The 15579-nt window shown below is 42.1% G+C and overlaps 1 protein-coding gene across 4 annotated transcripts in view; it reads right to left on the reverse strand.

Moving 5' to 3' along the window:
• fam49al (family with sequence similarity 49 member A, like) overlaps nucleotides 1-15579 on the reverse strand; it is a 39353-nt gene continuing 23774 nt past the window's right edge. For 3 of the 4 annotated variants that reach the window (XM_040020647.1, XM_040020646.1, XM_040020648.1), the window contains 10 exons: nucleotides 13626-13705; nucleotides 9840-9961; nucleotides 8088-8193; nucleotides 5225-5361; nucleotides 5010-5087; nucleotides 4604-4720; nucleotides 3019-3098; nucleotides 2598-2724; nucleotides 560-630; nucleotides 1-459 (listed from right to left, as the gene is read on the reverse strand). In XM_040020647.1, coding sequence (XP_039876581.1) covers nucleotides 396-459; nucleotides 560-630; nucleotides 2598-2724; nucleotides 3019-3098; nucleotides 4604-4720; nucleotides 5010-5087; nucleotides 5225-5361; nucleotides 8088-8193; nucleotides 9840-9961; nucleotides 13626-13698 — 975 coding nt within the window. In that variant the 5' untranslated portion in view covers nucleotides 13699-13705 and the 3' untranslated portion in view covers nucleotides 1-395. The remainder of the gene's footprint in view (nucleotides 460-559; nucleotides 631-2597; nucleotides 2725-3018; nucleotides 3099-4603; nucleotides 4721-5009; nucleotides 5088-5224; nucleotides 5362-8087; nucleotides 8194-9839; nucleotides 9962-13625; nucleotides 13706-15579) is intronic. The other variant, XM_040020649.1, reaches the window with a different exon arrangement.

Consider the following 15579-nt stretch of genomic DNA (forward strand, 5'->3'; position numbering starts at 1 on the left):
TCTTTTTTTTTTCTTCCTTTTTTGTTTCGTACACTTTCAGTTGGTTCTGACCTTAAATCTTCCAATATAGCTTCCTCTTTAATCCTACCTATTCTTCACCTGCTGCTCAGTGTTTCACTTTTCTTAATATATATCTATATCTTCTTTTCTGGCTTCTTTTTTTTTCTTCTTTTCTTACTTTACAAAATGAGAGACAGAATGATGGACAGCTGACAATATATATAATTATTTTCCTCTTCTTATTGTCATCAGGTCGCACTTAACCCCGGAGATGATTTTTCTCTTTGTTCGTTGTAAACAAACAGGTTTATCAGCGTTTGTTTCCTCCTCCTTCAAGTGCGCTCCTTCGTTTCCCCTCCTCCTCCTCTCCTGGTCGCTTCTTTTTCTTCTTTGTTTCATTGCAGGAGGGCCCTGATTTGTTTGGAGGTGCTGTCATCGTGTAGATGCCGTGTCGTGTATCTGAAGAAGCAGAAGCACATTCATGTCACATTCACATTTATTCAGAGCGAGGAAGGAGGAGGAGATTTGTACCTTTCTACTCTTCTACATTCATACTCACCTCAGTGCGTTCAGGAGTCCCTCCACACTGTTAGACGGTTGCTCTTTCAGCACCTTGATGCAGCCCTTCATCTGCCCACCACAAAGACAACACAGGGCATTAGAGAAAGGTCAGCGGGCTCACATCACATCCTGGTACTGCTGCTGCAAAAAACCCAAACTCACGTGCACACATTTATGAAATGTTGTCAAGAGCCTCCTGTCTCAGTACACCCTCACTGCTTTCATAGGAGTTACGAGGGCAAGTAGCAGCCAGGCGCCGCCAATCAAATTCACTTGACTAACTGATCAACAGGAAGTGTGAACACCTCTATAAAAGCTAAATTCACCCCAGATCAGACCATCCTGTGCCCAGAGAAACTGCACAGAAACCCAAGAGCTACGTCTTAAATGCATCATCCTTTTCTCTGAAACTCAGTGAGCAGGTCAGGAACCATGAACCATGGCGTCGTTTTTGGACAGTGATCACAGCTTTTTGTATCATATTCAGGAACTTAATATCTCGCAAGTTAAAAATTCTCAAACCAACTCTCCTAACAGGTACATAGAAATGTGAACATGTTATCCCATTATTGAAGTGACTTCACGGGTTCCCAGTTGAATACAGAATTACCTTTGAATTCTTTCTCATGAACCTTTTAGCTCCCCAGAACATCTTGTCCTGCTGATGTGAGGTCAGTCAAATCCTTGCATGCATTTAAAAACAGACTAAGTTCTCGCAGGCTTGCAGTTACGAGTGTGTGTGTGTGTGTGTTAGCTTTTATTTTCATCTTAAACCTACACAGGATTTGGTGTTTTTTTTATCTACTGTAAACACACTCAGATGAACTATAATGAAATGCAGCAAATAAATGAAACTGAGACTGACAACTCAGTCTCTACAGGCCTCGGCTAGAATGTTAAATTTTAGCATTCATTAAAATTCAGTACAGTTAGAAAAAGATTAAACATGTATGGCTTGACTGGAAGGTTTGCCATGAGAAAGCTTCTGCTCTCAGCATGTCTTGTGTTTGCAAAGTTGCATCCAAATAAACCACAAGACTTCTGGAACAATGCCCTTTGGACAGACAGGGCCAAAGTGGAGATGCTTGATATCTCTACTTTGGTGGAGAGCACTACGTAATGCGCAGAAAGGAGAAAACCAAACGTTGCATATCACTACAAACACCCCATAACCAACTGTCAAGAACAGTGGTGGAGGGGTGATGACTTGGGCTTGTTTTGCAGCCCTTAATGACACCTTGCTGTCATTAAGTCAACCATGAGCTCCTCTGTATATTGAAGTACTCTACAGTCAAATGTGAGGCCATCTGTCAAAACAACTGGTTCCCAAGCACAGCAGCAACTCTACAACAAAACGTCTGAAAAAGAAAATGTGCTGCAATCAAAGTGCAACAGGAGTTAAAGAGAGCTGTGCATGAACAAATGCCCACCAACGTCAATTAACTGAAGCTGAAGATGTGGGTCACTGATAAAGGACAGCGTGTATCAGTTCTGTGCTCGTCTATTTGTAATTCCTTATTATCAGTTTGTCCTGGTAATAAATGGATAGAAAAAGACAAAAACATTTAAGAGAGGCATTCATCTTGGTATGAAACTTGGGGATTTGAAGCTAATGGATTTGCATCAATCATAACAAAGCCCACATTACATTCATGCTCACAATACCCAGCTATTAACAACTCCATCCATCTTATGCAAAATTTAAATATTTTCATTTTTTTCTAGGTCTGTTACTCAACACTCATCACACTTCTTTACAAACGTGCTCCAGAGAGCAGATAATCTGAGCTGTTATGAGATAAAAAGATTATTCTGAGCTTTGAGTCGTGCAGATCTTCTCTGGTGGAGCTCAGTAATAAAAATATGGAGATTGAAATGAATGCAACTGGTCAACTAAAGCTTTGTGATTGATGACCAGCCTAACCAAACTGTTGGCTTAGCAGGACCCCTCAGGTACACTAGATTAACCTCCTTTGCTTTACACATGCAACAGAGGGCCATTATTTTCAAAGTATGCAAGTATTTGCTGTACTCACATCAATTTTGGAGGTCTTGGCGAAAGCCCCGACAGGGTGAACGTGGTCATACAGGATGATGACGCCCACCATCACCCTCATGCAGAACAGCATAGTGTCTGTGTTGGTGAACCGACAGCGGTACTCCCTGGGACAAAAACAAGAGTTAATATTTGCTCTGTTTAACAGAGGGCACGGCGGGGGTTGGGGGTGTCCACCAAATACCAGTGAACAAGTTATAGATGAGAGTTTCTTCACACAAAGACACACAGAATAAAGATTAAACATTTTATATTTAGCATGAAGGACTCTGAGCGTCGATCTATTGAATTACTGACATATTATACGGCACAGTGAAAGAGCCTGTTAATTCGAATTTAGGATTCTGACATTCAAGGAGATGGACTGAGCGAAAGAAGATGGGGAGACAAGAAGCACTTACGGAGTCTCCAGCATGACGCGACACACGCAGGCCATGGTGCTCAGGCAGTCTGTGGTGTCCTCTATGGGCAAGGTCTTATTCTGATGAAAGACAAAAGGGAAATGAAAGAAGATGTAAAAATGGCTTCCATTTGGATGAGCGGACAATGTGAGAAAGTCCTCTACACTTTACTGCACTGCCTGCGCCAAAATGTTCTGCCACAAGGTGGCGACAAAGCAGGGCAAAAAGCATGAGGACTGTGCAGCTGCTATGCTGGAAGGCGTTCATCACCAGCACGCCCTCTACATATCGCACGAACCTCTGAAGTCTTTCTCCGTGTGGCGTGCGGCCCATCAGGATGCATCGAGGTGTAAAGTTAGCAAAAGGCTGCTGCCTCGCCCGTAAAACTGTGTTTTGACAGGAGAAGGCGGATGTTTCACACAGCAGTTCAACATGGCCGCCTGAGGTGAAGACTCGAGTGTACCATGGAAGTATATGGTTTTGTTTTTTTTCTTACAAGCACAGCAAAAACAGACTGTACATAGAGACACACAGTAATTCGGATCTAATCTATATAGAGGGCTCTGTTCTTCTATTCGCTTTATTGAGCTTCACTTCTGTGCTGACAGACTCTACTTTACTCTACTGACTCTACTTTAGTTACACCCAGATGTCTTGACAATGACCACGTCTACGACTAAGACCCCCACAGTGAGGGAAACAGGACTCCCTTTTATACTGGTCATTGTAACTTGGGTTAGCCCCTCTTCAGAACCCAAAAGCAGTTAACAACCCAGTCCTTTCATTTGCTCTCAGGTTAGCAGGAGACATCTGGTACTCTTGTTTCTTTAATTTCTCTAAATAAAAATCATTATTTTATTTTGTGTTTTTTGCTTGGTCGCTCCACACTTGGAGCAGCTCTATCCCCCATCAGCTGGGGCCTGCTTACTGTCATATATGAAAGTTTCACTGCAAATTAATACAGCAGAATTCAAGAAACTTGCTAAAGTGGTTAGTCTACAGCAGGGGTGGGCAACTCCAGGCCTTGAGGGCCGGTGTCCTGCAGGTTTTAGATATCACCCTGGGTCAACACACCTGAATCAAATGATTAGTTGATTACCAGGCCTCTGGAGAACTTCAAGACATGTCGAGGAAGTAATTTAGCCATTTAAATCAGCTGTGTTGGATCAAGGAGTCATCTAAAATCTGCAGGACACTGGCACTCGAGGCCTGGAGTTGCCTACCCCTGGTCTACAGTGCTGTGTTGACATGGCTGACTGGTGCAGAGCAGCTGTGGTGTTCCTGGTCAGTGTTAGGTTACACTAAAGACATCGAGTTAAATTTAAAGGGATGATGCTGATCAGATTCACTCACTGAATTACAGCTGGTAGAATTATCCTCCAAAGAGCTACATTTTACTTTTATCCAAAAAATGGGGTAATACTACCAGAAACCTTGTCTGCATTGAATACTTTTGGTCTTTTACTCATTGTTGAGGATGAATTGTGTCACCACTACTTTATTCATTATTATTGATTGGAATGTTGTTCTTGGAAATGTGGACTAAGCCATAAACACATGTAAGCAGTGAGTGGATGACGTGTACCTCTGAGACAAACTTGGTGGTGGCGTTACTCAGAGTCTTCAGCATTGGTGTTGCTTCGGCGTAGAACAGCGACATCCTGTTTGCCATCTCGTTGTTAACCTCGTTCTCCGCTTCCAGCTGCGCGCCGAAACAAAACAGATGTCACACTTAAAACAAACGTTTGTTTTCAGACGATCCGATAATCATGTCACACAGCTGGTGAAAGGAGAGCGTAATGATGAAGGCAACCCTGGTGTTAATTTGTATAACTCGAAAGTTAGATGAAATATTGATTGTACACGTCTTTGCGTCGTTGGAAGGAAACGGACACCCCCATTTCATTAATGATTAAAGAGGGGAACTGAAGCCGCGCTGAACCATTTGATCATGTATGCAGTGCAAACATCCGGAGCCAGGCCTGCCTCACCTGCTGGTTGTTCAGCCTGTTCCTGCTTATGGTCCTCCTGTAGTAGCTGAAGTCATTCTGAATGGCTGGATTTGTCATCTGCACGGCGAGAGAGAAGGTGGCATTTAGTTTCACAAAGGCTGCTCAACGACCGTATTGATGTTTCAGTACAGTAAAGGTCAGCGTCTGAGGGCTGTAATTAGAACAACAACAACAACAACAATGATTTCCTTCACCTTTAGTTCATCGAAGCTGAGGGTGAAATGGAGGATCTCGGCAAACTGCTTGGCCAAGGCCTGCTCTCTCTCCAGGTGCTGCATGGGAGCATACGGCGGGCTCGTCAGCGCCTCCAGCAGGCTGCGCAAGGCGTTCTCTGCAAATGGATCCAAGTCAGAAATTCATCCAGTCCAGCTAGGACCTGGCTGTTTTATCTTAGTTTGGTCAGACTTGTGTAATCCTCTCTAATCTAGCCAGGATCTGAGTGTTTCTTCTTTTTTCTTTCTCTAAAATACATACATTTAATCATCGTTGTCATCAATCTCTGGCTCTCTTCCACAATGTGTCTTTTGTCTTATCTACCTCCCCTCAACCCCAACCAGTCACACCACATGGCCGCCCCTCCCTGAGCCTCGTTTTTCTAGAGGTTTCTTCCTGTTAAAAGGGAGTTTTTCCTTCCCACTTTCGCCAAGTGCTTGCTCAAAGGGGGGTTGTTTGATTGTTGGATGTTTTCGCTGTATTATTGTATTATTCAGGTGTCCAAAAATTTAGAATTGGAGCCAAACAGTTGGTCTGAGAAATAAAGCTTCAGAGGAAGTGAAAGTATGCGAACAGAAAAGCTGCTTTCCTAAAAGGAAATCATTACCAGCGTGTCTTCTACATTTTGCATGAGCCTTAAAAGTCTTTCTCTGATGTGTGTCCCGTTAGGATGCACAAAGGTGTAAATTTAGTAAAGGACTGCTGCCTCTACACTGAAATCGTTTTTGACAGCAAAGGAAAGAATTTCTTTATTTATTTCTTTATGCAACAGCTCAGCGTGGGCACCTGGGACAAGGGGTCAAGTTTATCATGGTATAAACACCAAAATGGCTTTATCACAGCAGAAAGAACGTTTGAAGACTGCGGTTCGGCAGACAGGCCACTTGTGGCTGGCAGCTCCCACAAACACTATATGCTATACACAATTTGACAGATCTATACTATTTGCAGTCTCGTGACCTAAGAGGACATGCAAGAAGTTTTATGTTCCATACTTTTACTCTTTGCATAAAGTTCCAAAATTGAATTCAACAAACCAACAGGTTTCGTCACAGTGGCAATTTCCATCTTTTATATGCAGTCAGTGGAGCCACGGGATTTTAAACAGCATGTCTGTTGCATTTTTAATGTTGCATATTTAGCTACACTTCGAGGCAGAGCTCTCAGGGAGCAGTTTCAGTTTGTAGGTCGTGAGTGAGATGATTAGAGGCAGATCAGTCCAACATTTTATGTATTTATTTTTTTGGAAGCAAATGCAGTGGTACCTCCCTGAACTGGTAAACAGACATCGGTCGTGATGGTGAACATGATGAATGTTTTTCTGCTTAGCATGAAATCCAAAATACCCACTTGCACGCTCTCCTTGCTATTGTCTTGCTAGTTTCACTTTCATTAAGGCTCTCAGCAGGATTTTATTTGCCCTCAGTGACCACAGGCTTAACAGAGCGCTCCTTGCTAAAACAAAGACTGCATGTTGCATGTTCACAGATCAAGCTACAGCTGCTCACACAGCCTGAGTGTGGCTGTGACTGCAGAGGCAGTGGCCATGGTTATCCCACCCGTGTCATCCATGATGTTAAACTAAGTCTGCAACAAATCACACTCCATAGCCGGACTCCAGAGGCTGTATGTACAGTGGTGTTGATGCCTCAGAAGCAAAAGCTCCTGGGGCTCCATCCCTTCCTCTGCATTAAAAATGCACGAGTGCCTTCTATAAATACAACATGGAATTGTTTCATCTGAGGCCCTGGGCAGATACCCCAGTCTCGCTCCTGCCGAGAGCACAGAGTGCACGATCTCCATCCTATGACAGCTTATAGAGATGCAGCAGCTGTTAATGTTAAACTGGACCTCTCCACCCCTTACTGCCCCCTTTGATCAAATAACTATAAAGCAAAAGGTGGTGCTGGGACATACTGCCACCTTTTCTCTTCAGCACGATGGAAGTATGTGATCTCTATTGTACTGAATCTCATAGCTACATTAGCCGCCAGACATTATCATCAATTATTGGCCAGCTCCCATTGTATGGTAATCTGAGAACACAATGTCCCTGAGACTGAAAGTATTATTGGAAGGCAGCGCAGAGGCGGCAGCTGAACTCTATTTCTCTGCTCATACTCCTCTCTCTACTCTCTCTCTTTCTCTCTGCGCTGGACCACTGTGGACCACTGTTTCCGTAGCAACGGCTGCCTGGCTGCTGCTGGGTCAGGATGCTGCAGAGATGGCTGAGAGGACATCATGGAGTATGAATGTGAGTGTGTGTGTGTTTGTTGAGGAATGCTGTCAAGCCTGGAAAGGCACAATGCTGATGGAGCTCTCAGCAATGCCAAGGCCCGTTTTTATCACTTTAAACGGACCTCCTTCCTGTTTAAGGTAACATATGCGGCGTGGACACTTTTGACTGCATTCATCAGTCAGTCTTAACAGGATTTATCACATCCTGAAATTGCTGAAAAGATGCCAATTTAAAAAAACAACAAAAGAAAAAGCAGTATAATAGCTAGTGCTGTAGTACGATCAGCTCTAGCCTGTGCAATGAAGCACAGATGCTAAATACCAAAACAGCTGTTTCAAACTGAGATAAACAGAGGACAGAGACTTTAATCTGAGGGGTGCACCCATCACCTCATCTCCACTCATTTTCCTGCCTTCTTCTGGCTCTGCAGCACATCCACCCAGCTGACAACCCTGCTTCTCTCATAAATGAGCAGCTGACAGCAAATGCCGTCTCTTTAGATTTTAGGTTCATGTTACAGATGCTTTCAGCTCCAACATGGCCACCAGAGATGGGGTTACATCACTCTCTGAAATGCTTTCATAGACTGCAACGGCCACACTCACCCAGTCGGAGGGAGAACTCGTAGAACCGCTTCAGCTTGGCCACCAGAGGGCACACTGCGTTCCAGGCCTTCTCCTGAAGAGCGAGGTCGCCCGGGTTCTGGATGGCCTGCAGCCCAGTAACAGACAGATGTTACTTTTAAAAACCTTGCCATCTTTTTTGTTCCCTGTCCTTTCCTCTGACCAGTGATCTCACGCACAGTATCACACACTCAAATTGGCCTCAAATAATCTCACCTGATCAATATGATAAGAAAAAGTGTAAATGGTGTATATTTCTTTGCATCAACAAATACCAATCAATAAATAAATCAAAGCAAAACATGTTAATCCCAACTCTCAATTTCTTTACACTGAAAGAAAACAACAACAATTATTTGCCCTCATAAACATTAAATAATTATTTTGGGTAAAATGTAACTGAAATGTATAAAATCAAGCATTTATTTCTTCAAATTATTATTCATTTTTAATTAGTCATTCCTCGAGTTTCATTAAAGACAATGTGCCTTCTATGTTGTACTCCTATAAAAAAAATTAGAGGTAAAATTTACATGTAATCAAATTTGTCAAAGTCAGCATTGTGTGGATACATATATTCGTTTTGCACCTACTTTTGGTGTAAATCTTTAAATAGGGCACAGAAACATTTTGCAGAGGCTAACTCAGTGCTTAAAGCTGTTTAAACAAGAGGAAATTGGTGCATTTGCTCAGAGCTATTTTCAGCAGCAAATCAATACATATCAGCTCCATAATAAGCCCTTATGACTGTCATTATTTGTTTTCCTGTAAATTATTCTATTGAATATATAAGACATATAATCCTGTTGTGACGGCACGTTCTTTTGCCAGCAGATATCCCCAATTTTTAAAAAAAAAAGAAAGAACTATGAGTTTTTCTAATTCTCTGAGCCAAAAAGCTCCACTCGAACAGCTCTTAAATTCACCAAACTTCTCACTTTTACTGTTCTGTCTCTATCCTGATGATTTTTACACAATCAGCTGTTCATATAGCCCTTCAAAGCCTGATTTATGGCCCCTTTCATTGCTAAAACACAGTGAAAATTGACTTTTTAATGGCTGTTATGGAGTGATAAACACAGATTTCCAAAATCCCTCCTGCAAAAAAAAAACTTTTACTCCAATTTGCCAACAATATGAAAGAAGACTTTTTGAACCCGGATCATCTAAATGTTCCCATTTCTGTCCTGGAAAAGTGTGCAAACTGACACATATTTAGTCAAAATTTATATTTCACAAATGCCTCAGTGTAAAAAAAATGCAGAGTGGAATATCTGTTGGTTGCATGTTATCACTAAAGATATATTTCTAGTTATCTTTACTCAGGTTTGGTAATAATGCTCTCCTCAGTTTCTCTCCGCTGTGGAATTAATAATACATTATCTTCTCTATAGCCCCCGGCATACAGTATCTGTGTCCTCAGAGTTAGGATGCAAGGAAAGGAAATGATTCAGCACTTATAAATGTAGTTATCCTGACAGCTAAGCTATCAGCAGTGGTTCTCATTAATGTTTCTGAAGACAGTTAATTGTGTACCATGTGATCATCAGGACCAGTGTACCAGCTTTGTAGCTGATTATATTTATGGAAACGATATATTGCATGAAATGTTTCTGGTGTTTCTGCTTGGATTTAGATTCGGTGCCTGCTGCACGGCAGAATTCCAACCCTGGCATCACACATGAGCGCTAGTTTCCCCATGCTGCAGTGGGGGCTCGACTGATTCATGCTCACTTCTCGTATCTCCTGGCCCGCTCCGTTGTAGGACTGCAGCTCGGCCAAGATCCCGTGAGCCTCCTCCAGCACGGCGCTGACCTGGTTCCACACGGCCGTCTCTGCCTCTGTGGGCTGGGCATCTGTGAGGGCAGGGAGGGAAGAAGGACGGGGAGTGGGAAGTGAAAGTGTCATGACGGGATGAAAATATCAAGAGCAGAGGTGATGGGATACAGAGAGGAGGGAGGAAAGGGAGAGCGAGTATTAGTGAGGAGCTTAGATGATGATGTCCTAGAAGGCCAGATAGAAACCTGAGATTAGCAAAGAATTAGAAAGACAACGAGTAATCATTGCATGTGTAAATATCTAAGGTTAAAATCTGGCCAATAAACAACCTACAGGTAGAACAATAACAGGACACTCATAGAGCGCTCTGTCACACAGCGAGGTTTGTGGTTACTCATATAACAAGTCGGCTCCGTGTCAGGGAACAGAGTTTTGCATTTTGATGGGCTGCAGTCGCTGTAAAAGCAACCATTCATGTCCACTGCCCATTCAGCATAAATGTATCAAAGCCTGGGTAGGTGTAACAGCAGAATCAGACTGATGTAATAGTCTTATAGATTTTTCTCACTCTCCTTTTCCCTTTACACATCTGTGAAAATGATTTTTTTAATGACTGCTAAGTTTAATTGTGAGAAAAAATAAGCAGCAGAGAGGGAAACCTCTGGGCATGCTCAGTCTTTATCTCAGTTTTTTTTCCAGTCATAGTTTTTGCTTCGTTCATGTATGCACGCAGGACAGATGAAGTGCTTACAGGGACACAATTTAGGAGGGGTCCTCTTGAGTCAGCGATGTGTTTGGTTTTTCTTGCCTCTGACTCAGGTATAAAGAGTGGGAGTGTGCCCAGGCAGCTCGCTACATGTGGTAGCTCTGCTGATTATTTTTGCACCCCGAGGCGCTGCTTCCCTGCGGAGAAATAGTAATCAAGGTATATTTGCTGTCCTGCGTGCACACCAGCTGCCATTATAAGCACAGCAAGCAGTGCAACATTAGTGAATTCTCTCTAATGCCCTCCTTCATTATTCTGGTAAACAACACATTATGTTTACTTGGTATCAATTAAGTATAGCATAATTGCTTTGTATTAAATACAGTTATTATGCCAAGATCTTGTGATTGATAACGCCCTCATATTTGTAAGCTAAATTAGTTCTGTATAAAAGATGGACATATTCAGGTATCAGTCTTGAACTGCCTTAAACCCGCATTCTTTATACTGGCCAGCAGGGGGGTCGCCTTTGGTTGGAAAAAATGAATCAATTGTAGATCTTTACAGACAATTATCCTGCTGCTAATTTGATTTATTAGCTAAAGAACTATTTATGGTCTGAGTTGCAAATTTAAAGTCTTCCTTAATACAGAATGATTTCATTTTGTAAGCTGTAGTTCAAACAATACAGCATAGTATACTTCAGGCAAGGCTACACTGTGATCATATAGTTTTCTCATTCATATCCAGCCCACACTTTTGGTTCTACTAAAAGGCGTTGCTGTGTAGTTTTCTTTATTTTGTTTTAACCCTGTCTTTTGCTAGCCAAATTAGCCAAATTAGCATCCCAAGTACGGCTAAGTAAATAACAGATGCACCTCATTAGCTAAGCTAGCTAGCTAGCAGTCAGTATTAGCTGATCAGCAGAGAAGGTTGACAGTCAAAATGCCAAATTAGAGGCGTTAAAAAAATTATTTTCCAGAAAACAATTGGTTGCATTACAGTTGTGATGTCCATTTTTAATATACAGTTAATGATATGAACCCGGAGCAGAGAATGTGTTAGCATGCGCTAGTATAACAAAAAAAGCCAGGGATAGGGTCTAAGGTTTCGACTTCACTTTTATGGTTCATTCGTTGTTGTAATTTAGCAACATAAAAATTAAAATGAATTGAGCTGAATTACTTAATTTTATTACTTTGCATATATAAAGCTCATGCAGTGGATGGAATTACTGCGGGGAGTCATCGATATAAATTTAATGACACAAAATTTAGATAATTGAATAAAATGGACGACCCTAACTATAATACACAGTGCAGTGAGTGATTCGCACACACTGTTTGTGACAGAAGTCTCATTATGGATATGGGAAATCTGGCCATAATTATCACAGTATTACACAACTCTGATAAACCTCAAGCTTCACTTGTTGATTTTTGTATTTAGTCGTGCTCCCAGGGGGATTTTTACAATGTGTGCAAGTTTGTTTCTCTCTCCGAGGTTGGCTGATTACAGCTTCACGGTGAGAGCAGTATCTTCCCTGATTCTCAAACCATTTCCCTCAGATGTTTTAAGACACAGAGGTTTCTATAATTCAGTCTGAGGATGACTTCAAGCTGACTGATGATTTTCACAGACAGCAGCTCAGTCCAGACATCCATCCTGATAATCTTTTTGTCAGTGGTCAGAATTGCATCTTATCCTTCAAAGGGTGTTAGGGAGGTGCGATCAGCGCCGAGCTATAAATAGTTTAACGAGAAACCAAACTTGAAGCTGTGTGACAGAGGTGAGTGTGTGTCTCCAGGTGGAGAAGGAGAGCTCACAGATGGCACAGGGGGGTGGATGAGAAGGGGGAGGGACGCTCCCAAAGCTGCCATTCCCGAGTCTGACTCATCCCAACTCGCTTTTGAAGTAAAGTGAATCACAGGCCCGACACACGAAGGGGAAATTCAACCTATTTGACGGCTGACGTCTCTCGCCAGCAGTGAGCTCTCCCACTCCCACTGTAACAGCGGGTAAAGAAAGAGGGGGGAGGAAGGCAGCTGTTAAAAGGGAGAAGGGGATGTTTGAGGAGGTGCAGAGCATGTTGGGGATACAGTGCAAAACATCTACATCTTAAAAATTCATAATCAGTGTTAAGATCTTCACTGGAGATGTTTTTTCACAGTTTTTTAAACTCATCAAAAGAGGAACAAAAAAATCTGAATCTCAAAGATACCCAACAATTCAAGAAAACCTCTAAACATGTCAGCTCGCTTACTGAACTTTGTGTTAAATGCCGAGCCTGCTAACAAAGTAAATTATAAATTGACATGAACTACAAAAAGATTTTAACACTGAGTAATGAAGTAAAAAAAAAAGATTTGTTAGGATGGATGCTTTGCAAAGTTCATACTTCACTGACTGGGTAAATTAGAAAAGAGGGGACAGAGGTGAAATCATTAGCCTTTCTTCGCAGTCATACTTCAGCTTCTCTTTATCAGTCCCACTCTCCTAACGCACACTCACACTCACAAATAGATTAGACGTACAATAGGGGATGAGGAGATGAGGAGGTGGAGGGATGACGATAGACTTTTTGTTAGCCATCGTCATCCCCGAGCAACAGAAACCCACACAGGACTGGCATTCTCTGTTTGTTTCTCCTCAGCTCTTTGTAGCTTTGGAGAGCAAAGTGTTATTGTTGTCAGTTTTTAACATTAATGAATTTATTTTCTTTTTGCTGCAGTGCCACCCTGCTATTGTGCATCTGTGTGCGTCTAATAGGATGCAGCGTGCGTGAATAAGACCCTTCAGAAAAAAGCCAGATGCCTTTCAAATGCCGGTCCCCAGAGCAGAAATCAAAAAGATAAAGAAAAGGAGGAGGGGTGAGGAGGGGGAGAGCTGAGGAGGAAATAAAATATAACTAAGGACCTAAAGATGACACAATGGTCAGCTAAGATGGATGATATGACCAAAAAATAAAAGGGAGGAGGGGGGAAGCAACAGAGAGAAAGGGATAACTCAAAAAAATAAGAAGCGGATGGTCTCACGTTCAAAGTCAAGGAAAACTATTGGGCCATGCTCAAGTTCGGCGCAAGCCAGCACTTTCAGGAGGTTTCCCATGAGCCCCCTGGAACAGAGAGAGGGGAGAAGTCTGTGGGTGATGAGGGGATGGGTGTTGGGAGTGGTTGTGCGCGCGTGTGCGTGCCTGTGAGGTGTAGGTGGGTGTGCGTTGTGCGAGAGGTGAGGGTGTCGAGGTGGATGAGAGGACGTTGTTGGAATGGCATGATGGGAGTATGTCCTGGGTGGAGCGTGACAACGTGGACGCAGAACGTCTTTAATCCCACTCTCACTGTTTCCTCTGAGATAAAATAGTCCTTCATGAGGAGGCGCCGACTCCAAAAGCAATCAAACTTAAAGATCAAAGGTCGCAGGAATGCACTACTAGCCTCAAACTCAAGACAGTTTGTCGCAAGAACAGTTTGAATTTATTTATTTTGGAAGACAGGAAACTCATTAAGACTCAAATACAAGAAACTACCTGAGTCTGGTGCAGAAAATTTAAATCAAAAGTTGCAATAAAGTCATGAAATATAAAGATAACGACTTAAAAAATACTTCAGGGGCGCACTTTATTTTTTGTTGCATTAATAACACTTAATCAGCTGTGCTTCCTTTTATCAAATTAGACAAACACTAGGAATAATATGTTCTGATTAGACACAATACCTTAATTATGATCTAGTTAGAAACTCCATATACTGTCAGATCCAGAGTATCCAGTTCTACTCTGTGTACTGGTTGACACTGAAAACACTGCACTCAGAGGACATTTACTGGGCCTTTATTGACCATGTTTTTACTTTATTACAAGGCCATTTGTTGCTCATTATAACTGCTTCACATGCATCTTGATGTGTTCAAGTCCTGTTGAGTTAGTGAGCTCGTATCAGTTTTCCTGCATTCTGCCTCCATGTGCAATTTATTGATCTCAAACATTCGTGTATAAAATATGCTGCCCTTGGTGTTATAGGATTACCTCCAACAGCCTAACACTGGCCTAGAACTAGTCAGGCAATGTTATTATAGTTAACTAAAACTACACTAAAAGCTAAAACTAGGTGATTAAAAAAATCAGTTATTTTAAAATACAAATAAACTGTAAAACAGGAATACACTCATTGATAAACCACTAACAGTTTGCCTGATGAGGCTTTGTTGAGCCTGTGATGTCTGCAGTACTGCGAGGGCCTTTGTAAAGTGTTAAAACAAATGTTCCCCCTGCCCACTCTGGAAACTAACTAAAACTAAACTGATACAAAGAAAATTGAGAATGAAACAACAGTTTTTTAAATGCCAAACTATCATAATTCTGTTGTCTGAACATCGGACCCATCCAGAGTGTGAATGAAACACATTACAAGAGAACCGTGCGGTAAAATGAAGTGAAAGAATAAAGTCTTGCTCTGTGTTTCATCCCATTGTAATAAAGGCCAAACCTGATGTAATTAGGTTTAATACTTTTGGATCCAGAAACATTATGCACAGGTTCTAATTAGCCCATAACTGCAGTGTAATTAGGATATGACTGTGTTTGTTTACTGTGTAATAAAAACAGATTGTTTCTAGTTTGGTATAATTTGATGCAAAGTACAGCTGGTTGCGTAGCACTGGTGCAGAGTTTCTATGAGACAAAAACCCCATGTGCTGCTTTCAATTACCTGTGGTCACTGTTCTCTATTTTACGGTCAAGCCTCTGAGGTTGTTGGTTTGGTTTGTTTCTGTTTATTGGCTTCTTATCATATCTGATTTCTGTGGACGGCTGACAAGTTCATGAAACAAAGGTTTCCTCGTGTGGAGAGTGGGACTAAAGAGTGTCTGTTAATGACAAACCACACCCTCAACAACACTCCATCAAATCACCACCAGCTGGCCCCACCCCCTCCCCGCCGCACACTTCCACTCCACACACTCACAATTCAACCACACGGACACACGCACGCA

This window comes from Simochromis diagramma, unplaced genomic scaffold (genome assembly GCF_900408965.1).
Source record: "Simochromis diagramma unplaced genomic scaffold, fSimDia1.1 OVJJ01000753.1, whole genome shotgun sequence".
In the NCBI taxonomy this organism is placed as follows: Eukaryota; Metazoa; Chordata; class Actinopteri; order Cichliformes; family Cichlidae; genus Simochromis; species Simochromis diagramma.